At 43.8% G+C, this 27,639-nt stretch overlaps 1 protein-coding gene across 2 annotated transcripts; it reads left to right on the plus strand.

Moving 5' to 3' along the window:
- Positions 1–562: 562 nt before the first annotated feature.
- Positions 563–26,686, plus strand: LOC135524573 (cortexin-1-like). 2 transcript variants are annotated; one of them, XR_010452997.1, is made up of 2 exons: positions 563–678; positions 7,928–8,826. XR_010452997.1 is itself a non-coding variant. In XM_064952236.1 (2 exons), the coding sequence occupies exon 2, from the start codon at positions 25,533–25,535 to the stop codon at positions 25,800–25,802; it is 270 nt and encodes an 89-aa protein (XP_064808308.1). In that variant the 5' UTR covers positions 563–678; positions 24,468–25,532; the 3' UTR covers positions 25,803–26,686. The 2 variants fall into 2 exon arrangements, 1 of the variants encoding a protein (XP_064808308.1); XM_064952236.1 differs by lacking the exon at positions 7,928–8,826 and adding an exon at positions 24,468–26,686.
- The last annotated feature ends 953 nt before the right edge of the window (positions 26,687–27,639 follow it).

Genomic DNA, 27,639 nt, shown 5'->3' on the forward strand with positions numbered 1-27,639 from the left:
GGAGGGGGTGGGGCAGGGCATCCAACCAGCTTTACAGAGCAGTGGTATGATGCAAGCAGTGTTCAAATTATACAATGTCTCATGGGGGAGTCCTAAAAATAGAGGGCTGGAGTAATGTGAATATTTTCGATGCTAAAGGGGCTAAGAGTTAAGTACGTTGGGTTAAGGGTTAAGTACATTGATTCCACCTCTATGTTTTGAAGCCTTATGAGGTGTCAAGGGAACACAGCTGCTGGCATTGGTGTGCTCCATGGAATGGAAAACATGCATTTGTCATCACACTTTAGTATCATCATCAGATCCAAAGTCACCTGTAGGCCTATACATTAATAATCAGATTTAACATTGTTTATAGTTTGCCTATTTTTATTGTATAAAAAATGATGTGCACATAAAGTACATGCTCGAATTACAATACTATCCTAGGCATTATTTGTGTTACTGTATTGTGTGATGTTGTATTTTTTTCTAATTGGATGACTGTCTCCGAGAAAGAGAAGAGGAGGGTGGGGGTGCTTTAAGAGACTCGCGCAATAGCACTCGTCAAATAGTCGCCCCGACAGGAGAGCGCATGAGCAACACATGCTCCCAGTAGGAGCGCACATCTTAGAGCACGAAGTTTGACCAACCCTGTCTCTTCTAACAATAACGACGTGTTGTCACCCCTCAAGAACTCAGGTTTGTGAACACTATTAGCATACAGTTTTCAGGAATGATTGTCGTGACATTGTTTCTTATCCGCTTGCTTAGGCAAGGTTTTGAGGCGCGCGTAAAAGTATTTTACCAGGTCATGTCAGTCTGTGTTTCCGAAGTGACTTTGGAAATACTGTAGTAATGTGGAAATGAATGTTAAGGCACAGGGTTTTAAATGCATTTGCATGTCAACAAGTGTCCATGTTTTGTAAAATAATACTGAACATTTTACAGATAAAAAAGCAACAAAAATGTATCAGTATTTCTAATGGCTTTTAAAGAGGCTTTTAAAGAGGGTTGTAAGCTTTTATTTGTTTTGCTATTATGTGATATATAATACTTTAGATTACGCGCCATATAGTCAGCTTTTTCTCTCTACAAAACGAATGCAAAAAAAATCGGTCATGCCGTGTTGCGTCAATCGGTCTCAATAGTCAATGTCGTTCTCAATAGTCAATACAGAATGTGAATTCAACCAAATGCCAAGACACATTAGCTACTCATAGTAGGCCTACCTTTGCCAAAGTGCTGCAATAAACATTTCTGTGAATGCTCTTGACTGGAACGGAATATTGGGAATAGCCCACTGTCTTGGCATAATATTATTCAGCAAAACAAAATGTTACTCTCAGTCATTATTATTTATTATGATAATAATGTGGAATTGTTTATACATTGCCTTTTGGGTTATGTTTTTTCATTGTGGCAGAAGCAGTATGCTTTCTATGACCTAACAAACTATATATCATTGTTTTGTGTCAAGGGGAATTAACATGATTTAATATCACACCAGAGTAATGAGCATGGATCATTTTCGAGTTTAAAAAGAGAACACTAGATTCAGGGATCTATTTGGATATTCACAGGTACATTGAACAGACTTCATCGGAATAACAATGTCCAACAATGTCATATTTCTGTAATACATCATGTAACAAGTGTATAACTTGACTGTTAGGGAGCAGTGAGCACGAACAAACAACAACAACAGTCACACTGTTTTCCAACACTGTTAGCCTTGAGTTATTTGAAACCATGCAGTTACCTGCAGCTTCACATATCAGGTGGACCAATATGTCAGGAAATTGTATGACAGCGTGTGTTAGCAACTAGACATTTTTCCAGGTTCCTTTTTTTGTTTCAGGCAAGCCAGAATAGAAAACCTGAATGAAATGAATATTTGTAGATATCTATGGTGCTGTAAAGATAATCCACCTCCCAAGCAGCTATTAGGTGTGGTTAGGTGTGGTGTGACCAATCAAAACCAACAGATGAGAACTGACATTAAGACGACGTGTTTCATTTGAACCTCATTATGTCCAGCTTGATGCTCTCTGCCCAGTTCATAATTGATGTTAATAGGAAACACTAGCAGCAGTGTTGGGTAAACTACTCGAAAAATAGTTTACCAAGCTACCAATTACTTCACACTTGAAGATGTTAAGATATACTACAGCTAAACCTTACTTAACTGAAGTTACTACATCATTCACTACATCCACACTCCAACACAAGCACACTTCTTAGTGAAATGTCATAAACTCCAAATTGCAGAACAGATCACTGGAGTCAGATGTGAACAGAATGTGTCATTTAGCCTATTAAACACAAAAACTATGTTTCAAATGAGAATTAAGCAGGTCTGATGTCGAAAATGAAAATACATTTTTGCCTAATTCACCCATATTTTATTTTAGCTAAAAAAGTAGTGTGTAGTTCCAATATTTAGCTACAACGCTACATGGCAAAACAAGTAATTAACTACTGAAAACACTACCTAGATTTGAATCCAAGCTACTGCAACATGTAGTTAAATTTCTAGTTTGACAACATGTAGTTCACTACTCCCCAACACTGATCTAGAAGCTTATGTGTATACTGTATCTTTCATTTTGTCCTCTGTGTGTTATTGGATACAGCATGGCCAGCTGTATCAGGGAAGTGCTATTGGCTATCCCCGCTGTGCATACAGAACGGACATCTATTGCCTCAGTCTGTTGCCGGAGTCCAAGAGCGATTTGAGTTGAGGAAATCTGTACTGGGTGTGAGTGACCTACAGGCTCCAAGGCTTTATCTGAATTGTGTTGCATTGTATTACCATCCTCCTGGGTTATTATGAAGCTGGTTGACTGTAATGAGTAATCAGAGGCTTCTTTTCTTTAGTCTGATATAGTAATGATGATCTACACCAGTAATCTGAGGAGCGACAAGGAGGAAACCTGTGGGATTAACACTAATAAAGCACTCATGTCCTTGTCAAGTGCTACAGGGTGACTGAGCTCCTGCTATTATCCACTCCATAGCACTTATCATCTCTCACTATTGCTCTCAATGCTTATATATACATAGGAACTGTGTTATAGAGTAAACCTGCCTTACAGTAGCTTGCTAGCTCCTAACATGATGAAAATGTCACACTGTGGTGGGATTCAATTTTGAGCGCCAGTTCAGATGTGGCCACACACTGCGTTTTGAATGTCTAACATCCTTTATTCCCTCGAACAGAAGCTGGCATCTCCCAAAAGGCCGTAGCTGCCAGCAGCTGCACGTACTGTTTCCGTCAGCCGTATCTGCATCTACAGTTATATGAATGGAAGAGAACAGAGCCGTCGGTCATGGAACTCTAACCTCGATTGGGAAACACAGGGTTTCGATTTCTTGCCGAGATCGCTCTTCAAATATTCATCGTCCCTATATTCTGGAGCCATTTGATAATTGACACTGGGACAGGTTTTATGATCTCCTCTCTTCGTCTGAGCGTGTGGAGCACCATTACAGATAGCCCTTTAACCTCTCAAACCGGCCCTATTAAACTTGCCTTTGTGTTGTGGCACAATGCCTTCTAGGACTAGAATCTGCTGACAGTTAGGAGATATTCTGTTAAACTCTCCCTTTCTTCTCTAAATGTGTTTGGGCTGCATTTCTTTGAGAGATAGTATTCCGAGATTCTTGAGGATTTCCCTAGCCCAGAGATCAGTTTACTGACTCTCTGACTTTACCAACATCCTGTGTTTGGGGACTTCACTTTCTTGCTTAATCCATTCGTTAGTGCTCAATTTATGCCTTCTGTTGTGAATTGGATCTGGACAGTTAGCATGTATTGTATAGCCTAGCTACCAGTTTGACCAGACTATTAACATTTTTAGTCCTCAACTGCCCTTTCACTTAATTTCATTTCAAAGACTTTGTAACTTTGTGGCCAGAGATAAGAAAAGAGGGACGTCCCCGTCCCAGTCTGTCAGCACATCTTCTTATCACAAACTGAAATGTATTGTATTATATCCTGTCTCAGAGTTGCTCTAACCTTTACCAACCTTTCCTTTGGACATTTTTAGTTTTGACTTTGCGGACTCTGTATTGTTGGTGCTCTGCGGAGCGTGTAATATATGTGTTGATATTCCCTGATCCCCACAGCGGACCAGAACAGAGGAAAGTGCTGTTCTCTGACTTTGGGAGTGCTGACATCTTCATATTCCTGCCCACCCTGCCACCCGCTCCCTCCTAGATACCTCTGATTGATGTTCGTCTGCCTGGCCGACTATCGTCCGCTTTCCTTCATGAATACAGACGTGAATCACAGGGATTAGCATTCCGTTCTTCTTCTCTCGCCCCGCCTCCGGCCGCCTCTTCCTCAGTGGTGTCTCAGCTCCTTACACACGTCTGGCAGTTCCGCTGACGTGGGGGTTCTGTGATGAGTGGCTGGGGGCCCCGGCAGAGGGGGCCCTGTCGGAGGCTACCTCACTCACTGCCACTTTGGAAAGCCCTCGTCTCACTGAATATTTCATGGTGTGATTTGGGATGTAAATTAAAGATGTATTTCAGGTGGGTTTGACTGGACTGAGTCTTATTCTCTGTGACTGCTGGGGAGAGTGGCTCTTCTAAGGCTGCCCTTCACCCTGGCGGTCTCGTAGGGACGCAGGGTTGGTGGGACGCAGTAGGGACGCAGGGTTGGTGGGACGCAGTAGGGACGCAGGGTTGGTGGGACGCAGTAGGGATGCAGGGTTGGAGGGACGCAGTAGGGACGCAGGGTTGGAGGGACGCAGTAGGGATGCAGGGTTGGAGGGACGCAGTAGGGACGCAGGGTTGGTGGGATGCAGTAGGGACGCAGGGTTGGAGGGACGCAGTAGGAACGCAGGGTTGGAGGGACGCAGTAGGGACGCAGGGTTGGAGGGACGCAGTAGGGACGCAGGGTTGGAGGGACGCAGGGTTGGAGGGACGCAGTCTTTTCTGGATCTTGTTGTTCTGCTCTTTCACAGGGAAATTGAGATGAATAGAAACTCAGAATGGATGAAGTGAGAGAAAGAAAGAATTTGAGTGGTGTGTGTGTGTGTGTGCCAATGAGAGACTTCTAAATTTGTAATGCCTGCATCCCACCCTCTGAGAGGTGGCTGTTTTCTCTGTCAGCATGGAGTAACCTCAAAGAGTGTAATATTACTTCATCAGCAGCATGGGCTCTTTATGGAAGGCCACAGGCTCCCTGCGGTGCGACACACACTGACGGCTCAGACAATCAGTAATATTACACAAGCATCCTGGAGTGGAAGCAGCTGCTCTGAACTAGATTATCTCCCCCGCTGGGTTGTAGTGTGTTGCTGTCCTCTCTCACCAGATGACCCTGAGTCTAGCACAACACCATCCCAGCACGGGAAATGTTCATGTTGTAATACATTTGTCGCATAACTGATCCAAACACTAATTGGAATTGGAATTGGAATTGACTGATCATGTTTATGCTTCGAGTAGTCTGCATGATGCATCTGTGGGATAACAGAGTGGACTTTGTAAAAGGAAAACGCTTGGCCATTGTGCTCCTGTCTAGAACAGATTTGTCCTCCTCTCTCTGCCTGGGCTGTATCACGGTGAGGAATGTCTTCCAGGGAACCCACAGACAATTTATAACCTCCAAAGGCCACCGTTTCCTCACTAGAATAGCCTGAATGGCTTATACTTCAAAATTACGAGGGTGAATGGGAGAAAAGTGCATTTATATGTGTGAGTCGACATGTCTGGAGAATGTATGAATATACAATTCATCTCGCTGTCTTTTTATTCGCTGTGTTGTTTTAAAAGGTCAGCAGTCTCAAGTGCTCCACCCCTTTGCCCCCTGCTCGCCCCACTCGCCCTGCTCGCCCCACTCGCCCAGGCACCAACACAAGCACACTCAGTAAAAGAAGACTGTGCTTCTCTTCTCACTAAAGTGGCAGGCCGACTAGAAGAGGATGGCAGAGGGCTAAACAGGCACTTCAAGATGGAACAGCTGTATGTTTAATTGCTCAACTTGATCTCTACAGTAGTGTTTGAATAGCGGCAAGCATCATTAACTACAGTGAGGCTCAGAGACCAGGGCCTGGCCTGAGACTGAGAAGAACGCTTACTGTAAAGGGAAATGCCTATTTGCCCATTTGTCTTTGGTTGTCTCTAAAAATACCTCATAAACAGAGGTGGGTGAGCGTATAGTGTTTTTATATAGACTGCCGCTAACGAGCTGAGAGGCTTGGATACGGTTGGAATTTGGTTGGTTTGTTGTTGTTGGGAGCCCAAGGTGACCTGGTGAGATACTCCTCATTATAAACTGGGTAGTTTGAGCCCTGAATGGTATATAAGACCGAATACCACGGGTATGAAATAAAATTAATTACGTTGGTAACCAGTTTATAATTGCAATAAGGCACCTCGGAGGTTTGTGGTATATGACCAATATACCACAGCTAAGGGCTGTATCCAGGCACTCCAATTAGCATTGTGCATAAGAGCAGCCCTTAGCCGTGGTATATTGGCCATATACCACACCTCCTTGGGCCTTATTGCTTAATTAGTCCCCTCTTGCCTGGATGAATGGTAGAGGACAAACACTAGTATATCTATCTATACATGGCTAAAATCAAAGAAGCACATCAATAAGGGCCATGATGGATGGCATCAATATGATTTCCTATGGATCACACTGTGTTGCCTCTTCTGTATTTCCTCAGCTTATGATTTTCCTACAAATAACATAGTTTATTTTGGGGCTGGAAATAACCTGAGTTTTGTTGACAGGCTTCTCTCCTCTTCCAATTCATCTTTATAAACACAACATTGGAAAGGGTTCATTCAATTCTCTGCAGTCCTGTGAGACTGGAGGACATTTAGATCTTTAGAGGAGGGGGTTGCTTCTCTCTCTCTCTTGGCTGTAGTTAGGTGCTGCAGTTAGAGGGGGGTTGATGATACAATAATGGTGTTGGACCTAATGAAAAGATATTGCCCTGCCATGTTAATCCAGGTTGTGTGTGTGTGTGTGTGTGTTTGTGTGTGCGTGTGTGTGTACACTTGAAGAGCAGGGAAAGGGTAGAGCAGAGCCCTGTAAGGTAACTAAATGTCATTTAGCTATTTCTTCATTTACTCTGATGAGCTCTGTCACCACCGGTGTGACCAATGGCCCTGTGTAGGCTGACCCGGGGTGTGTGTGTGTGTGTTAAGATGCGGGTGTTCTATGAAGAGTGATAAGGCAGGTCTCCCCTCTGCACCTCTCAGAGGACTCGTTCCAGCAGCAGAGCTGAGAGGAAGTGTCCTCATGGAGTAATGGAGTGGGCGAGCGAGCCTGATGGATCGTGATGGTTGGAGGGAGGACTAACGAGGAGGAAAATAAGCTGAACAATCTCCCCTCGCCCCTTCCCTACCTCCCTTCCCACTGACTGAGTGACTGTACACAAACACACACACACACACACACACACACACACACACACACACACACACACACACACACACACACACACACACACACACACACACACACACACACACACACACACACACTGATAGCCACTGAATAATGCTTTCCCTTGACTCCTCAGAGAGAGAGAGTGTCTATCTTTGTGTTATCCACTATCTAGCACACTATCAAGGTCAGTTGTAACGAGTTTTGGACAAAGCAACGACAAAGCAATGTACAAATGGATAGTGTGTAAGGTTTCTCTAAACAGCTTTGCAAAATTGCCACATTTCTCCTTGCAAACTTGAATTTCTAAGTAAAATCAATAGCTTGTTTTCCTACTGTAGTGTAAAAGGAAAGAGACCTTTGAGAGCACACCTATGATTGGATGATTGAATCCATAGCCATTGTTGGTGTGGAGTTGAGTCTGTGCTCAATGGGACATGTGACAGGTGATTAGTTAAATGTTTGTCTCAGGGTGAATATGATCCTATTGAATGGTAGTCGGTTTCATAGGTACTCTGTCTCTGTCACACACAGAGAGCCACAGGCAGAAGCAAGGAGCCACAGGCTCAGCAGGGAGCCACAGGCAGAAGCAAGGAGCCACAGGCAGAAGCAAGGAGCCACAGGCAGAAGCAAGGAGCCACAGGCAGAAGCAAGGAGCCACAGGCAGAAGCAAGGAGCCACAGGCTCAGCAGGGAGCCACAGGCAGAAGCAAGGAGCCACAGGCAGAAGCAAGGAGCCACAGGCAGAAGCAAGGAGCCACAGGCTCAGCAGGGAGCCACAGGCTCTGCAGGGAGCCACAGGCAGAAGCAAGGAGCCACAGGCAGAAGCAGGGAGCCACAGGCAGAAGCAAGGAGCCACAGGCTCAGCAGGGAGCCACAGGCAGAAGCAAGGAGCCACAGGCAGAAGCAAGGAGCCACAGGCAGAAGCAAGGAGCCACAGGCAGAAGCAAGGAGCCACAGGCTCAGCAGGGAGCCACAGGCTCAGCAGGGAGGGAGGTGTGTTTCCTGTTTCTTTGTCATTCCCCAAAGAGGGACATTCTCTGCCAGGAGTCTGTTTCTGCTTACTTTCCCTCTCTACATCCCTACCTCCTGTTTCTATTTCTGGTCTTCCTACCATCCAAGTGGCAGAGGAAATATTTGAGATGCCTGTGTGTGTACGTGTGTGTGCGTGCATGCGTGTGTGTCCATATGTGCATGCAAGCTTATTGTGTGTGTCCACAAGGGTTGTTAGCCGGTATTAACCGTCTTTTGATGATAAATAAAATTGATGCAGGCCAATTGTCTTGGAGAAGAAAAATAATCCCATTGTGAAGAATGCTTTTTAGCCTATTAATTGATGGAAATACCAGTCTATGTGAATACATTTGACTGGCTATGCTTATCTGTCTATAGGTCATTTGCATAATTTTGTAGCATTAAATTGGCGCTTGTGTATTTTTGTTAGTCATTATATCTTATTTTTCACACATGCCCAGCATACAGATACATAACCTAGTTTTCTGCTACAGCTCCCGTTGCTGCTGGAGTGAAACGTACTTTTAGAAGACCAATCAATGAGCAGCAATTCTAAATGCAAAATATTTGTTTGTTTGTTATGGCTACGATTAAAAGAGCTACTAAAAGAGCTAGAAATTGAAGTGCAATTCCCATTCACTGTTCAAGTGCATAGACAATGGTATACAGGCTTCAGTGTGTCACGGGACAACCTGCAATGAGCTGGAGGCAGCATGCAATTTGAAAATATTTACTTAATTGTTTGAAACGTGAATGTTTTACTACATATGAGGTATGTCTTTCCTTGCTTCAAAGTAGCCTAGCCAAAATCCCACCATAGAAATGCAGAAGCAATAATTTTATAAAGTCTTCCATTGAAACCAGTAGCCTATTCTCTCATGTTCTATTGTTTTTCAAATCAAATGTATTTAATTTTCTATTAGCCAAAGTGTAAAGATGTGCGCTGAGATTAGGGAAGCAAGTTCAGGAAGTGAGTGATTTAATCAATAAACGAAACATAATACAAAAAAACAAACAATGCAGACATGAAACTGAAACTGAAACAATGACGCCTGGGGAAGGAACCAAAGGGAATGACATATATATAGGGAAGGAACCAAAGGGAATGACATATATAGGGAAGGAACCAAAGGGAATGACATATATAGGGAAGGAACCAAAGGGAGTGACATATATAGGGAAGGAACCAAAGGGAGTGCCATATATAGGGAAGGAACCAAAGGGAGTGCCATATATAGTGAAGGAACCAAATGGAGATACTTATATAGGGAAGGAACCAAAGGGAGTGACATATAGGGAAGGAACCAAATGGAGATACTTGTATAGGGAAGGAACCAAAGGGAGTGACATATATAGGGAAGGTACCAAAGGGAGTGACATATATAGGGAAGGAACCAAAGGGAGTGACATATATAGGGAAGGAACCAAAGGGAGTGACATATAGGGAAGTAACCAAAGGGAGTGACATATATAGGGAAGGAACCAAAGGGAGTGACATATATAGGGAAGTAACCAAAGGGAGTGACATATAGGGAAGTAACCAAAGGGAGAGACATATATATAGGGAAGGAACCAAAGGGAGTGACATATATAGGGAAGCAACCAAAGGGAGTGACATATATAGGGAAGTAACCAAAGGGAGTGACATATAGGGAAGTAACCAAAGGGAGTGACATATATAGGGAAGGAACCAAAGGGAGTGACATATATAGGGAAGTAACCAAAGGGAGTGACATATAGGGAAGTAACCAAAGGGAGAGACATATATATAGGGAAGGAACCAAAGGGAGTGACATATATAGGGAAGCAACCAAAGGGAGTGACATATATAGGGAAGGAACCAAAGGGAGTGACATATATAAGGAAGGAACCAAAGGGAGTGACATATATAGGGAAGGAACCAAAGGGAGTGACATATATAGGGAAGCAACCAAAGGGAGTGACATATATAGGGAAGGAACCAAAGGGAGTGACATATATATATAGGGAAGGAACCAAAGGGAATGACATATATAGGGAAGCAACCAAAGGGAGTGACATATATAGGGAAGGAACCAAAGGGAGTGACATATATAGGGAAGGAACCAAAGGGAGTGACATATATATATATGGAAGGAACCAAAGGGAGTGACATATATATATAGGGAAGGAACCAAAGGGAGTGACATATATAGGGAAGGAACCAAAGGGAATGACATATGTAGGGAAGGAACCAAAGGGAGTGACGTATATAGGGAAGGAACCAAAGGGAGTGACATATATAGGGAAGGAACCAAAGGGAGTGACATATATAGGGAAGGAACCAAAGGGAGTGACATATATAGGGAAGGAACCAAAGGGAGTGACATATATAGGGAAGGAACCAAAGGGAGTGACACATATAGGGAAGGAACCAAAGGGAGTGACATATATAGGGAAGGAACCAAAGGGAATGACATATATAGGGAAGGTACCAAAGGGAGTGACATATATAGGGAAGGAACCAAAGGGAGTGACATATATAGGGAAGTAACCAAAGGGAGTGACATATAGGGAAGTAACCAAAGGGAGAGACATATATAGGGAAGGAACCAAAGGGAATGACATATATAGGGAAGGTACCAAAGGGAGTGACATATATAAGGAAGGAACCAATGGGAGTGACATATATAGGGAAGGAACCAAAGGGAGTGACATATATAGGGAAGGAACCAATGGGAGTGACATATATAGGGAAGGAACCAAAGGGAGTGACATATATAGGGAAGGAACCAAAGGGAATGACATATATAGGGAAGGTACCAAAGGGAGTGACATATATAGGGAAGGAACCAAAGGGAGTGACATATATAGGGAAGTAACCAAAGGGAGTGACGTATAGGGAAGTAACCAAAGGGAGAGACATATATAGGGAAGGAACCAAAGGGAATGACATATATAGGGAAGGTACCAAAGGGAGTGACATATATAAGGAAGGAACCAATGGGAGTGACATATATAGGGAAGGAACCAAAGGGAGTGACATATATAGGGAAGGAACCAATGGGAGTGACATATATAGGGAAGGAACCAAAGGGAGTGACATATATAGGGAAGTAACCAAAGGGAGAGACATATATATAGGGAAGGAACCAAAGGGAGTGACATATATAGGGAAGTAACCAAAGGGAGTGACATATATAGGGAATCAACCAAAGGGAGTGACATATATAGGGAAGCAACCAAAGGGAGTGACATATATAGGGAAGGAACCAAAGGGAGTGACATATATAGGGAAGGAACCAATGGGAGTGACATATATAGGGAAGGAACCAAAGGGAGTGACATATATAGGGAAGGAACCAAAGGGAGTGACATATATAGGGAAGTAACCAAAGGGAGTGACATATAGGGAAGTAACCAAAGGGAGAGACATATATATAGGGAAGGAACCAAAGGGAGTGACATATATAGGGAAGTAACCAAAGGGAGTGACATATATAGGGAATCAACCAAAGGGAGTGACATATATAGGGAAGCAACCAAAGGGAGTGACATATATAGGGAAGCAACCAAAGGGAGTGACATATATAGGGAAGGAACCAATGGGAGTGACATATATAGGGAAGGAACCAAAGGGAGTGACATATATAGGGAAGGAACCAAAGGGAGTGACATATATAGGGAAGGAACCAAAGGGAGTGACACATATAGGGAAGGAACCAAAGGGAGTGACACATATAGGGAAGGAACCAAAGGGAGTGACATATATAGGGAAGGAACCAAAGGGAGTGACATATATAGGGAAGTAACCAAAGGGAGTGACATATATAGGGAATCAACCAAAGGGAGTGACATATATAGGGAAGCAACCAAAGGGAGTGACATATATAGGGAAGCAACCAAAGGGAGTGACATATATAGGGAAGGAACCAATGGGAGTGACATATATAGGGAAGGAACCAAAGGGAGTGACATATATAGGGAAGGAACCAAAGGGAGTGACATATATAGGGAAGGAACCAAAGGGAGTGACACATATAGGGAAGGAACCAAAGGGAGTGACACATATAGGGAAGGAACCAAAGGGAGTGACATATATAGGGAAGGAACCAAAGGGAATGACATATATAGGGAAGGTACCAAAGGGAGTGACATATATAGGGAAGGAACCAAAGGGAGTGACATATATAGGGAAGTAACCAAAGGGAGTGACATATAGGGAAGTAACCAAAGGGAGAGACATATATATAGGGAAGGAACCAAAGGGAATGACATATATAGGTAAGGTACCAAAGGGAGTGACATATATAAGGAAGGAACCAAAGGGAGTGACATATATAGGGAAGGAACCAAAGGGAGTGACACATATAGGGAAGGAACCAAAGGGAGTGACACATATAGGGAAGGAACCAAAGGGAGTGACATATATATGGAAGGAACCAAAGGGAATGACATATATAGGGAAGGTACCAAAGGGAGTGACATATATAGGGAAGGAACCAAAGGGAGTGACATATATAGGGAAGTAACCAAAGGGAGTGACATATAGGGAAGTAACCAAAGGGAGAGACATATATATAGGGAAGGAACCAAAGGGAGTGACATATATAGGGAAGGAACCAAAGGGAATGACATATATAGGGAAGGTACCAAAGGGAGTGACATATATAGGGAAGGAACCAAAGGGAGTGACATATATAGGGAAGTAACCAAAGGGAGTGACATATAGGGAAGTAACCAAAGGGAGAGACATATATATAGGGAAGGAACCAAAGGGAGTGACATATATAGGGAAGGAACCAAAGGGAATGACATATATAGGGAAGGTACCAAAGGGAGTGACATATATTAGGGAAGGAACCAAAGGGAGTGACATATATAGGGAAGGAACCAAAGGGAGTGACATATATAGGGAAGCAACAAAGGGAGTGACAAAGGGAAGGAACAAAGGGAGTGACATATATAGGGAAGCAACCAAAGGGAGTGACATATATAGGGAAGGAACCAAAGGGAGTGACATATATAGGGAAGGAACCAAAGGGAATGACATATATAGGGAAGGTACCAAAGGGAGTGACATATATAGGGAAGGAACCAAAGGGAATGACATATATATGGAAGGAACCAAAGGGAATGACATATATAGAGAAGGAACCAAAGGGAGTGACATATATAGGGAAGGAACCAAAGGGAGTGCCATATATAGGGAAGGAACCAAATGGAGATACTTGTATAGGGAAGGAACCAAAGGGAGTGACATATATAGGGAAGGTACCAAAGGGAGTGACATATATAGGGAAGGAACCAAAGGGAGTGACATATATAGGGAAGGAACCAAAGGGAGTGACATATATAGGGAAGGAACCAAAGGGAGTGACATATATTGGGAAGGAACCAAAGGGAGTGACATATATAGGGAAGGAACCAAAGGGAGTGACATATATAGGGAAGCAACCAAAGGGAGTGACATAAATAGGGAAGGAACCAAAGGGAGTGACAAATATAGGGAAGGAACCAAAGGGAGTGACATATATAGGGAAGGAACCAAAGGGAGTGACATATATAGGGAAGCAACCAAAGGGAGTGACATATATAGGGATGGAACCAAAGGGAATGACATATATAGGTAAGGTACCAAAGGGAGTGACATATATAAGGAAGGAACCAAAGGGAGTGACATATATAGGGAAGGAACCAAAGGGAGTGACACATATAGGGAAGGAACCAAAGGGAGTGACACATATAGGGAAGGAACCAAAGGGAGTGACATATATAGGGAAGGAACCAAAGGGAATGACATATATAGGGAAGGTACCAAAGGGAGTGACATATATAGGGAAGGAACCAAAGGGAGTGACATATATAGGGAAGTAACCAAAGGGAGTGACATATAGGGAAGTAACCAAAGGGAGAGACATATATATAGGGAAGGAACCAAAGGGAGTGACATATATAGGGAAGGAACCAAAGGGAATGACATATATAGGGAAGGTACCAAAGGGAGTGACATATATAAGGAAGGAACCAAAGGGAGTGACATATATAGGGAAGGAACCAAAGGGAGTGACATATATAGGGAAGCAACCAAAGGGAGTGACATATATAGGGAAGGAACCAAAGGGAGTGACATATATAGGGAAGGAACCAAAGGGAGTGACACATATAGGGAAGCACCCAAAGGGAGTGACATATATAGGGAAGCACCCAAAGGGAGTGACATATATAGGGAAGGAACCAAAGGGAGTGACATATATAGGGTAGGAACCAAAGGGAGTGACATATATAGGGAAGGAACCAAAGGGAGTGACATATATAGGGAAGGAACCAAAGGGAGTGACATATATAGGGAAGCAACCAAAGGGAGTGACTTATATAGGGAAGGTAATCAAGGAGGTGATGGAGTACAGGTGAGTCTGACGACACGCAGGTGCCCGTAACGATGGTGACGGTTGTGCACCATAACGAGCTGTTCAGGGTCTTGGGGGAAGAAGCTGTTCAGGGTCTTGGGGATAGAAGCTGTTCAGGGTCTTGGGGGTAGAAGCTGTTCAGGGTCTTGGGGGAAGAAGCTGTTCAGGGTCTTGGGGGAAGAAGCTGTTCAGGGTCTTGGGGGAAGAAGCTGTTCAGGGTCCTGTTGGTTCCAGATGGTGCATCGTTACCACTTGCTGTGCGGTTGCAGAGAGAACAGTCTATGACTTGGGTGGCTGGAGTCTTTGACCATTTTTAGGGCCTTCATCTGACACCGCCTGGTATAGAGGTCCTGGATGGCAGTATGATGTACTGGTCCGTAAGCACGACCCTTTGTTGCGCCTTGCGTTCGGATGCCAAGCAGTTGCCATACCAAGCTATGATATGGCCAGTCAAGATGCTCTCAATGATGCAGCTGTATAACTTTTTGAGGATCTGAGGGCTCATGCCAAATCTTTTCAGCCTCCTGAGGGGGGAAAGGCGTTGTTATGCCTTCTTCATGACTGTGTTGGTGTATGTGGACCATGTTAATTCCTTAGTGATGTGGACACCGAGGAACATGAAGCTCTCGACCCACTCCACTACAGCCCGTTGATGAATAGGGGTGTGCTCGCACCTCCGTTTCCTGTAGTCCACAATCAGCTCCTTTGTCTTGCTGATGTTGAGGGAGAGGTTGTTGTCCTGGCACCACACTGCCAGGTGTGCTGTTTCATTGTTGTCAGTGTTCAGGTCTACCAGCGTCGTGTCGTCATCAAATTTAATGATGGTGTTGGAGTCGTGCGCAGCCACACAGTCATGGGTAAACAGAGCATACAGGAGGAGACTAAGCCCACACCCCTAAGGTTCCCTCGTGTTGAGGGTCAGTGTGGCGGATGTGTTGTTGCCTACCCTTACCACCTGGGGGGCGGCCCGTCCGGAAGTCCAGGATCCAGTTGCAATAAAAGGTGTTCAGTCCCAGGTTCCTGAGCTTAGTGATGAGCTTGGAGGGGACTATGGTGTTGAACGAGTTGTTGAGTTGTAGTCAATGAACAGCATTCTCACATAGGTGTTCCTCTTGTCATTCAAGTGTAGCCTACTGCCTAGTGGGCATTGCTGTGCTTATAATGTGAAGAAATAATAGTTTATCAACATTTTAAGCTAAACGTCCTCTTCTGTTGCATCAGCCTTGAGCTTGAGATGTTTGTTGTAATGCCGAGGTCTACTGGTTGTATGAGTTTGGGATCTATTGTCCTATAACTGTCCCAGAGTCTCTTTTAGGTAGGCTATTTCGTTCTCGCACAGAATGACAAGCTGACTAATAGAATAGGTAACATTTTCTAATATGGAGGATAGTAGATTGACATAGGTTTGTGATTTTGCTGTTCTTTACTCGTCTAGTTGATTGAGGAAAAGTGAACGTGGATCGTTATTCTAACATCTCAAAGTGCACATCAAAATTCGGTAAGAAGGACATATGCCGTTGCATCCTCGAGTTGCATGTTCTGTTAGATGAATTATCATAATATAATTGTGATTTCTGTCATTCTGAGCACTGTGGGTGGACACCCTAATCAGGTTACGCACCCAATGCATATGGGTCAGGTCAATTTCTCAAATGTCCGGTCAATTGAAATGCTGCAGGTCAAATATCTGGCGCTACGTTTTCCTAACAGAAACCCTGGTGTGCACGTGTCTGGGATGAACCCCCATGCTGAGGGACATGTATGACTCTGTAGCATCAGACACTCAGCTAGTCAGGCTAGTCTGCATGCCTGCATACTGTTTTGTGATGTAATAGTTGTGTGTGGTGTGGGTCTGCCATCTGTCTCTGGTTGCTGTGGTGCGCACACACAATTTGCCCATTCTCACTTTATATTAAAGTTCCTTCACTCAAGCTCTCAGATGTAGTACTTTAATGAAAGACCATAGTGCTGTGTGTAATCATACATGTAGCCAGTCCTTACAGCTGGGGAGGCAGCCAGTCAGAGTCTGTAGGGAGCTGTGTGTCAGAAGTGGAGACCACTGGGGAGCTGGTGATTGAGGATGAGAGGAGAGGGATGGAGGGAGAGAGGGAGGAAGAGAGAGCAAGTCTACGAGGTAGACAATAGTATTAGCAGGGATGACAATGTACAGTTTTTGCCAAAAGTTTTGAGAATGACACAAATATTAATTTTCAAAGTCTGCTGCCTCAGTTTGTATGGTGGCAATTTGCATATACTCCAGAATGTTATGAAGAGTGATCAGATGAATTGCAATTCATAGCGAAGTCCATTTTTGCCATGCAAATGAACTGAATCCCCATAAAACATTTCCACTGCATTTCAGCACTGCCACAAAAGGACCAGCGGACATCATGTCAGTGATTCTCTCGTTAACACAGGTGTGAGGGTTGACGAGGACAAGGCTGGAGATCACTTTGTCATGCTGACTGAGTTCGAATAACAGACTGGAAGCTTCAAAAGGAGACTGGTGCTTGGAATCATTGTTATTCCTCTGTCAATCACGTGCCGTCATCATTGCTTTGCACAAAATGGGCTTCACAGGCAAGGATATTGCTGCCAGTAAGATTGCACCTAAATCAACCATTTATCGGATCATCAAGAACTTCAAGGAGAGCGGTTCAATCGTTGTGATGAAGGCTTCAGGGCACCCAAGAAAGTCCAGCAAGTGCCTGGACCGTCTCCTAAAGTTGATTCAGCTACGGGATCGGGGCACCACCAGTACAAAGCTAGCTCAGGAATGGCAGCAGGCAGGAGTGCATCTGCACGCACAGTGAGGAGAAGATTTTTGGAGGATGGCCTGGTGTCAAGAATAGCAGCAAAGAAGCCACTTCTCTCCAGGAAAAACATAATGGACAGACTGATATTCTGCAAAAAGGTACAGGGATTGGACTGCTGAGGACTGGGGTAAAGTCATTTTCTCTGATGAATCCCCTTTCTTATTGTTTGGGGCATCCGGAAAAAAGCTTGTCTGGAGAAGACAAGGTGAGCGCTACCATCAGTCCTGTGTCGTGCCAACAGTAAAGCATCCTGAGACCATTCTTGTGTGGGGTTGCTTCTCAGCCAAGGGAGTGGGCTCACTCACAATTTTGCCTAAGAACACAGCCATGAATAAAGAATGGTACCATCTCTCAGGTACTCAGCAGGAAGGTCTGATTTCTCTAATATTAAAACAAGACCCAGATGGCAAATATAAAGACCCAGTTTATCAAAAAACTGGAGGCCCCTTACACTTCAATGTTGTGATGCAAAAATACTAGCAAAATGCATAGCACTCTGAATTAAAAGGGTTTTTACCAGATATTGTTCATCCCGATCAGACAGGTTTTTTACATGGACGATACATTGGAGATAATATACGAGAACTACTAGAAATAATAGAACATCATGAAACTAATAAGAAGCCAGGAATGGTATTTATAGCGGATTTTGAAAAGGCATTTGATAAAGTAAGACTGGATTTGATTTATAAATGCCTGTATTTTTAAAATTTCGGTAATTCTCTTATAAAATGGCTAAAAATAATGTATAGCAACCCCAGGTGTAAAATAGTAAATAACTTCTCAGAGAGTTTTGAATTGTCAAGAGGAGTTAAACAAGGGTGTCCGCTGTCACCGTATCTATTCGTTATGGCCATCGAAATGCTAGCCATTAAAATCAGATCCAATAACAACATTAGAGGATTAGAAATCCAAGGCTTAAAAACAAAGGTGTCATGTATGCCGATGACTCAAGTTTTATGTTAAGTCCGCAAGCTAGATCCCTACAATGTCTCATTAAAGATCTAGATAACATTTCTGTACTCTCTGGACTAAACCCTAATTATGATAAATGTACAATAATACGCATTGGATCCTTAAAAAATAAAACTTTTACATTACCCTGCAGCTTACCTATAAAATGGGCTGATGGTGAAGTAGACATACTCTGTATTCATATCATAAAATATATAAATAAGCTCTCCACCGTCAAGGTGTGGGTGTAGCTGGTGCATTGGAAGTCAGGCACAGGAGAGCAGAGATGAGTGGACAAAGTACTTTACTGTGGCTTTACTTCCAGCCGGAAGAGTGCCAACCTGACAATAAAAAATTACATACACAGACATGGGGAGAACAGAGGGTTAAATACACGACATGTAATGAAGAATGAATAGCAGGTGTGTGGGAAAACAAGACAAAACAAATGGAAAATGAAAGGTGGATTGACGATGGCTAGAAGACCGGTGACGTCGACCGCCGAACGCTGCCCGAACAAGGAGAGGGACCGACTTCGGCAGAAGTTGTGACATCCACAATGAATTTCAATAGAAAAGTTGTAAAAATAGACAAGATCCTGCAACCATGGAGAGGTAAATACCTGTCTGTTTATGGAAAAATATCCCTGATTAACTCCTTAGTCATATCTCAGTTTACTCACTTACTTATGGCGTTGCCCGATGATTCGTTTTTCAAATCATATGAGCAAAAAATATTTTGCTTTATCTAGGACGCTAAACCAGACAAAATAAAACGAGCCTGTCTATATAATGAATATGACTTGGGTGTGTTGAGATTATTAAATATAAAAGCACTAAACCTCTCTCTAAAATCTTCACTCATTCAAAAGTTTTATTTGAACACTACATGGTTCTCAAGTAGATGACTAAGAAAAGCTCATCCATTGTTCAAAAATGGCCTTTTTGCCTTTGTGCAGATTGCCATGTCTCATTTTCGATTAATTGAAAATTATTATTTTTTCAAAATATCTGTCTTTTTCAAACAAGCATTGCAGAGCTGGATACAATTTCAATTTCATCCCCCTAGAAAGAGAACAAATATTACCACAAATATTATGGCTGAACTCAATTGTGCTGGTTGATAAAATACCTGTATTTATGGGAAAGATGTTTGAAATGGGTATTTTGTTCTTAAATGATATTGTAAATTGTAATAGTAGTGTTATGTCCTTCATGGAGTTATCAGAATTCTACAGGAAGGTCTTCTCAATCCAAGAGTACAACCAATTGATTACAGCATTGCCCCAAAAATGGAGGAGGCGGGTGGCAGCGGGAGGAGGTAGGGAACTGGTCTGTCTGTCCAATATAAAGGATCAAAACTGGCAGGGGAATAAAAATAGCATAAATAGGAAAGTATACCAGTTTCATTTGAGGACCAGGATGTTGACAACTGTGCCATACAGATTGCAAAATAGTTGGGAAGAGATTTTTGATGTACCGACTCCATGGTACAGCGTGTATGATTTGATATATAAAACAACACCAGATTCAAGACTTTGTGCTTTTCAGCTAAAATTATTATATAGAATTCTTGCCACCAACAAAATGTTGAATATTTGGGGCATAAAATCATCGAAGCTCTGCAGATTTTGTTGTGAGGATACAGAACCAATAGTCAATTTATTTTGGTATTGTCCTCAGGTAGCCTGTTTCTGGTCTCAGGTTTAGGAATGGCTGAAAATGCATAGCATTGATCTAAAATTGACCCTAGAAATAGTACTGTTAGGAGATACCGGGTCAGTCAATTACTAATATACTAATACTCTTAGTAAAAGTATTTATCTTCCACATGCAATCTGTAGATTCTATTTGATTAGATAGATTGAAATTGTACATTAAACATTATAGCATAGTTGAAAGATATGTGTTGCGTAGAAACACGAAGTGGGTGGCCAGCAGAGATAGATGAGATGGGATGAGGGAAGCTGAGTGTTGGTATGTGGAACTGGAGACAAGTGAAGTGGCAGTCTTTTTACAACTAATGCCGGTTTGCCTGAGGCAGATGCCGTGCAGGTGTTTGTACAGATGCCTATACACACACTCTCATTCAAATAAACACATTCAAAACAACACACACATACATGTAATAGTGCCAGACATGCACACAAACATATACAGTAGGCATTGCTGTTATGATTTCAGTTGTCCTTGATGTCCTTTGTTTTAAATGTATTATTTAGTTACACATTTGTGTGTGTTTAAAAAAAACATTTTTACCCCATTTTCATGGTATCCAATTGTTAGTAGTTACTATCTTGTCTCATCGCTACAACTCCCGTACGGGCTCGGGAGAGACGAAGGTTGAAAGTCATGTGTCCTCCAATACACAACCCAACCAAGCCGCACTGCTTCTTAACACAGTGCGCATCCAACCTGGAAGCCATCCGCACCAATGTGTCGGAGGAAACACCGAGCACCTGGCGATCTGGTTAGCGCGCACTGCGACCGACCCACCACAGGAGTCGCTGGTGCGTGATGAGACAAGGATATCCCTACCGGCCAGACCCTCCCTAACCCGCACGACGCTAGGCCAATTGTGCATGCCCCACAGACCTCCCGGTCACGGCCAGATGCAACAGAGCTTGGGCGCGAACCCAGAGTCTCTGGTGGCAACAGCTAGCACTAGAACACTGCGCCACCCAGGAGGCTAGTTACACATTTTTTGCATTGTTGTTTGCTGTTTTCTTCTGTCTTTTCCTTTTTTCTCTTTAGTTCATTCTCTTGGTTGTTGGTGCATTGGGGGATTATTGGGGGTGGGGAATGGAGTTAATTGTATTTCAACTATTTTTTCTTCTGGGGGGGACTGTGGGAGGGGTCTCGAATGGTTGAGGGACAGCTATTGGGGAACTGCGGGGGGGATCTTGGAGGGTTCGGGTTTCACAAGATTGTGATCATGAGAAAGGAAACTATGACAGATATTTTATATCAAAATCATGCACACGCACCCTCACACATAAGGATGGCTCTGTTGCGGAAAGACTGATACATGTTTGATAGTGTCTTGATGCTGTATTGTTTGTCCTTCATGTTCGAAAACTTTAATGTTACTCCTTCCTTGTGTTTTTTGTAATAAATAATAATACATTTTTAAAAATGGTACCAAGACATCCTCCGATAGCAATTTCTCCCAACCATCCAGGAACAGTTTGGTGACGAACACTGCCTTTTCCAACATGATGGAGCACCTTTCCATAAGGCAAAAGTGATAACTGGCTCGGGGAACAAAACATGGATATTTTGGGTCCATGGCCAGGAAACTCCCCAGACCTTAATCCCATTGAGAACTTGTGGTCAACCCTCAAGAGGTGGGTGGACAAACAAAAACCCACAAATTCTGACAAACTCCAAGCATTGATTATGCAAGAATGGGCTGCCATCAGTCAGGATGTGGCCCAGAAGTTAATTGACAGCATGCCAGGGCGGATTGCAGAGGTCTTGAAAAAGAAGGGTCAACACTGCAAATATTGACTCTTTGCATCAACTTCCTGTAATTGTCAATAAAAGCCTTTGACACTTATGAAATGCTTGTATTTATACTTCAGTATTCCATAGTAACATCTGACAAAAATATCTAAAGACACTGAAGTAGCAATTAATTTGTGGAAATTAATATTTGTGTCATTCTCAAAACCTTTGGCCACGACTGTACAATGTTACATACTTCTTTCTAGATACAGTAATGTGTCAGCGTTGTGTGTGAATCATGGCCAAGGTCGGCTAGTTAGAGGAGAGGTAGAGGATGCTATAACTGTACTCCAACCTGGCTCTGTCCAACCCTCCACTTGATTCTCCATACTTATGCTCATTCACTGCAGGTGCTTTTGCTCTGTCCATCCATCTCCCCTATCTTTCTCTCTTTCTTGCTCTCACTCTCACGCCCTCTTGATTTGAAACCCGTTCCGGTCGACAGGGAGATTTATATAATTAATGAGAAGCCATTTGATTGCACATTTTTCTTTCAATGAGCAAATGAGCTGCTGAAACAATGCACTGATGAATGAATTTGCATTATCAGGGTTGTTCCACAAAAAGAGTGCCTTTTGATATTTAAAGTCGAAATTGTGCACCAATACTGAATTTTAAAAGCCTGTTATATTGAATGTAATATAGACCACACAGTAACATGCCAATATGCAGCATTTTAACATGTCCCTACGTCAACCCTGTGTCACTAATAGGAATAATCCCAACATTTCTCCAAGTTTTACAATTATTATAAAGTCCTAGTTATTTTGTTGCTTTGAAGAGTCATTTCTGAAGATTAGAATGAATTTCATGTGAATAGTGATTCATTTATATCTGTCCCTCATCTTAAGGTCAACCCTGTTATGTTTTAATGTGGTGAAACTATTCCCTACAAAATATATTTTTGAAATGAAACATTGAACATTTAATAGTCAAATCATATTGTAAAAGCAGGTGAGCTGGTTCTACTCTTTGTGGCCATTTTCTGGTGTTTTGTGGTGGAAAACTGAGTGCATCGAGCATAACATGTCAACCCATAGATAGTCAGGCTAGAACTGTTTTAGCGTTTTTTAAAATTTTATATATATATTTTTGCAGTCAATTTCCACTCCTCGTTGCACACAACATGCTTCCATTCTCCCTGTCACGAGGAGATTTATGGTTGATTTAAGATGAAACCGTCAACCCTGTTACTTTGTTTGGCACTTACTATAGTCTTTTTTAACATTTAACACCTTTTGAGATGGGAAAACATGTTTTTTTATGAAGTTGAACATCTGCTCTTTATGACAGAATGTTAAAAAAATAATTATTATACCAAGTTAACCTTCACAAAAGGTACCGGATTGGTGGAACCACCCATCATTGTTGAGAAGCATCTATTCATTACAGCTAATGCTCTTCTAATGCTGCTATAATCATCCAGTAAATTAGTGTAATCAAACAGAATGTCAGTGTAATACTCACTACAGCAGCTGGGAAATGGCAGAATGTTATTGTTATTTATTCACCTGAGTCTAACACTCATGACTGCACAGCCAGGCACGACTCCAACACCACCATTAAATTTGCTGATGACACAACAGTGGTAGGCCTGATCACCAACAACAAGAGACCACCAACAAACTAACATGGCCCAAGCACACCATGACAGTCGTGAAGCGGACACGACAAAACCTATTCTCCCTCAGGAGACTGAAAAGATTTGGCATGGGTCCTCAGATCCTCAAAAGGTTCTACAGCTGCACCATTGAGAGCATCCTGGTTGCATCACTGCCTGGTATGGCAACTGCTCGGACTCCGACCGCAACGTACTACTTAAGGTAGTGTGAACAGCCTAGTACATCACTGGGGCCAAGCTTCATGCCATGCAGGACCTCTATACTAGGCGGAGTCAGAGGAAGGCCCTAAAAAATGTCAAAGACTCCTGGCACCCTAGTCATAGACTGTTCTCTCTGCTACCACACGGCAAGCGGTCCGGAGCGCCAAGTCTAGGTCCAAGAGGCTTCTAAAATAACCTATACCTCCAAGCCATAAGACTCCTGAACATCTCGTCAAATGGCTACCCAGACTATTTGCATTGCCTCCCCCCTCCCCTCTCCCCTCTCCCCTCTCCACACCACTGCCACTGTTAAAACTGCACTGTTGGTTAGGGGCTCATAAGTAACACCTGTTGTATTCGGCACATGTGACTAATAAAATGTGATTTGATTTGATTAGAGTATTTAGTGGAGTTTGGAGGGTTTTAATGTTCTCTGTTCTGGCTATGGTCTATTAAGGCTCATGGTTGTGTGCGTCAACCTTCAACCTAATCATTATAAGTCCCAAAACGCATATAATTAATGCATACAACATTATGTTGATGTTAGTCAGAGTGATCATAATGGGAATGTTGACTGTGTTTCTTGTGCTTCCAGGTTGTGTTTTAAGGGGAGGAAGCAGTGAAGTCGAGTGGAGGAGAAGCAGTTAGTCTTGGGTTACAGACCTGGATTAATGCTTGGCTTAGGACACCAGAGGAAACCAACTCTTCTCTCAGAGGATCCTTTTCTTCAACACAGTAATACCCTACCGAGGACTCAGGGCCTTTGACAGTTATCATCACTGACTGTTCAAACCCATTCACAGTCAGACGGACATCTTTCACCACGTATCTAATCCTAAAAGTACACACTATATAGGGAGACCGCAGGGTGAGAGTGTTTACTTGTTAGACCCACACTGGGCTATAGACAGAGCTCTGCTTTTCAAACCCACTAACTGCCCCTTCCCTGGAGAAAAGGCTTACTTAGCATCTAATGCTGTGCGTTGCTTTCACATTCAGCATCATTGTTCCACTGATCCCCCCCCTCTGATCTGATTAGCCTTTTAGCCTCTCATATTGTTTACGCAAATATATACACACACACACAGGCGCATGCTGCTGTCATGCTGTCAGCTCGTTTACACATCTACGTCTCGCCTGGCTGTGATTAGCATCCACTACAGACAACACCTGGGTATATCGCATCTGTACACAATTAGCTCCCATTGAGGAACCTGGGTAGTACTACTAGTACAGTACGCTGTTGCCCTGTGCTGTACTGCTGTGTTTATCCACACTGGCAGGTGCCTGTGTCATGTCCGGTCTGTCAAGGTGGATGTCTGTGTGAGAGAGTGGATACGACAGGGCTCTGATAAACACATGTTCTGTAGTCATCTACTACTGCCTATGGGTCGGTCACTGTGAGCGGAAGAGGTACTGGTACTGATCATACTGTCTGTCTATCACCCTGTCAGAAGGTATCAAGATCAAATCTCTCTTGAAGAAGACACTTCATCAAAAAAAGACTAACCTGGATTAACAAAGGCTGAATAGAACATATCACTGTCCATCCGTCCCTCCGTACCCCTCTGGCCCACTACCCCCACCATCCGTACCCCTGTGGCCCACTACCCCCACCATCCAATTTGTGTGCCATTTCTGCCACCGGACCCCTTGGAGGATGAATGATGTCCCCACTCTGGACTATGAGCTGCTGCTGTCCCCTGGGCCCTCCCTCCCTGGGGCCCCCAGCAGTCCTCCTCTGGTGGGGGGTGACGCAGAGCAGAGGACGGCCTTTGCCTTCGTGGGGCTCCTCATGCTTTTCCTTGTCTTCCTGCTGGTGCGCTGCTTCCGCATCCTGCTGGACCCCTACAGCCGCATGCCATCCTCCTCCTGGACCGAACACAAAGAGGGTGCAGAGAGGGGGCAGTTTGACTACGCCCTGGTCTAGACCTGGGTCCTGTTCATTAGGCACCAAACGGACTGAAACAGAGAGGGACTACCAGAACTTGTCCAATAAGGAAGGCTTGTTTTTGTTTTTTTCTGTTGCACAACGCTTTGCTACGGTGTTCCCTAATGAAAACGACCGTGGTAGGGTTTAAGGGGGGCAGTTTGACTGGCCCTGCTGTAGAAACATACAAGTAGTCAGACTGGAGCTCTCAAGGCCCAGACAAAGACCAGAACCCTCAACACCCAGACCGATATCAGAACACTCAAGACCCAGACCGAGATCAGAACCCTCAAGACCCAGACCGAGATCAGAACCCTCAAGACCCACCTCGAGATCAGAACACTCAACACCCAGACCAAGATCAGAACCCTCATAACCCAAACCGAAATCAGAACCCTCAAGACCCAGACCGAGATCAGAACCCTCAAGACCCAGACCGAGATCAGAACCCTCAAGACCCACCTCGAGATCAGAACACTCAACACCCAGACCAAGATCAGAACCCTCATAACCCAAACCGAGATCAGAACCCTCAAGACCCAGACCGAGATCAGAACCCTCAAGACCCACACCGAGTTCAGAACCCTCAATACCCAGACAGAGTTCAGAACCCTCAAGACCCAGACCGAGATCAGAACCCTCAAGACCACACCGAGTTCAGAACCCTCAATACCCAGACAGAGTTCAGAACCCTCAAGACCCAGACTGAGATCAGAACCCTCAAGACCACACCGAGTTCAGAACCCTCAATACCCAGACAGAGTTCAGAACCCTCAAGACCCACATGAGTTCAGAACCCTCAATACGCAGACAGAGTTCAGAACCCTCAAGACCAATACTGGGATCAGAACCATCAAGACCACACCGAGTTCAGCACCCTCAAGACCCAGACCAAGATCAGAACCCTCAAGACCCAGACCAGAACCCTCAAGACCCAGACCGAGATCAGAACCCTCAATACCAAAACAGAGATCAGAACCCTCAATACCGAGACAGAGTTCAGAACCCTCAAGACCCAGACCGAGATCAGAACCCTCAATACCCAAACAGAGATCAGTACCCTCAAGACCCAGACCAGAACCCTCAAGACCCACTCTGAGTTCAAAACCCTCAAGATCCAGACCGAGTTCAGAACCCTCAAGACCCAGACCAGAACCCTCAAGACCCAGACCGAGATCAGAACCCTCAATACCAAAACAGAGATCAGAACCCTCAATACCGAGACAGAGTTCAGAACCCTCAAGACCCAGACCGAGATCAGAACCCTCAATACCCAAACAGAGATCAGTACCCTCAAGACCCAGACCAGAACCCTCAAGACCCACTCTGAGTTCAGAACCCTCAAGACCCAGACCGAGTTCAGAACCCTCAAGACCCAGACCAGAACCCTCAAGACCCAGACCGAGATCAGAACCCTCAATACCAAAATAGAGATCAGAACCCTCAATACCGAGACAGAGTTCAGAACCCTCAAGACCCAGACCGAGATCAGAACCCTCAATACCCAAACAGAGATCAGTACCCTCAAGACCCAGACCAGAACCTTCAAGACCCAGACCGAGATCAGAACCCTCAAGAGCAGCCTCCTTGAAACTCAGACCAGAGATAGAAAGGGGTTATACTGCACTGCTGCCTTAAAACCCTCTGGTGCATCTCCCCCTGCTGTAGTCCCTGTAGACTGGCTAAAATGCAGGGGAGTGCTGCCAAGCCATTTCAAACATCCTGTGATCTGGGATTACAAACAAGATCTCTTAACTACAGAATAAACCTAGACATAATAGTATCTTGCAGTATTTACATCTCACCTGTTTCTGCACCTCCAGTTGATGATTTGTTA

Source organism: Oncorhynchus masou, chromosome 31 (genome assembly GCF_036934945.1).
Source record: "Oncorhynchus masou masou isolate Uvic2021 chromosome 31, UVic_Omas_1.1, whole genome shotgun sequence".
Lineage (NCBI taxonomy): Eukaryota > Metazoa > Chordata > Actinopteri > Salmoniformes > Salmonidae > Oncorhynchus > Oncorhynchus masou.

Coding starts and splice junctions, on each gene's coding strand:
- LOC135524573 (XM_064952236.1), top strand. CDS start 25,533: ATGAATGATGTCCCCACTCTGGACTATGAGCTGCTGCTGTCCCCTGGG.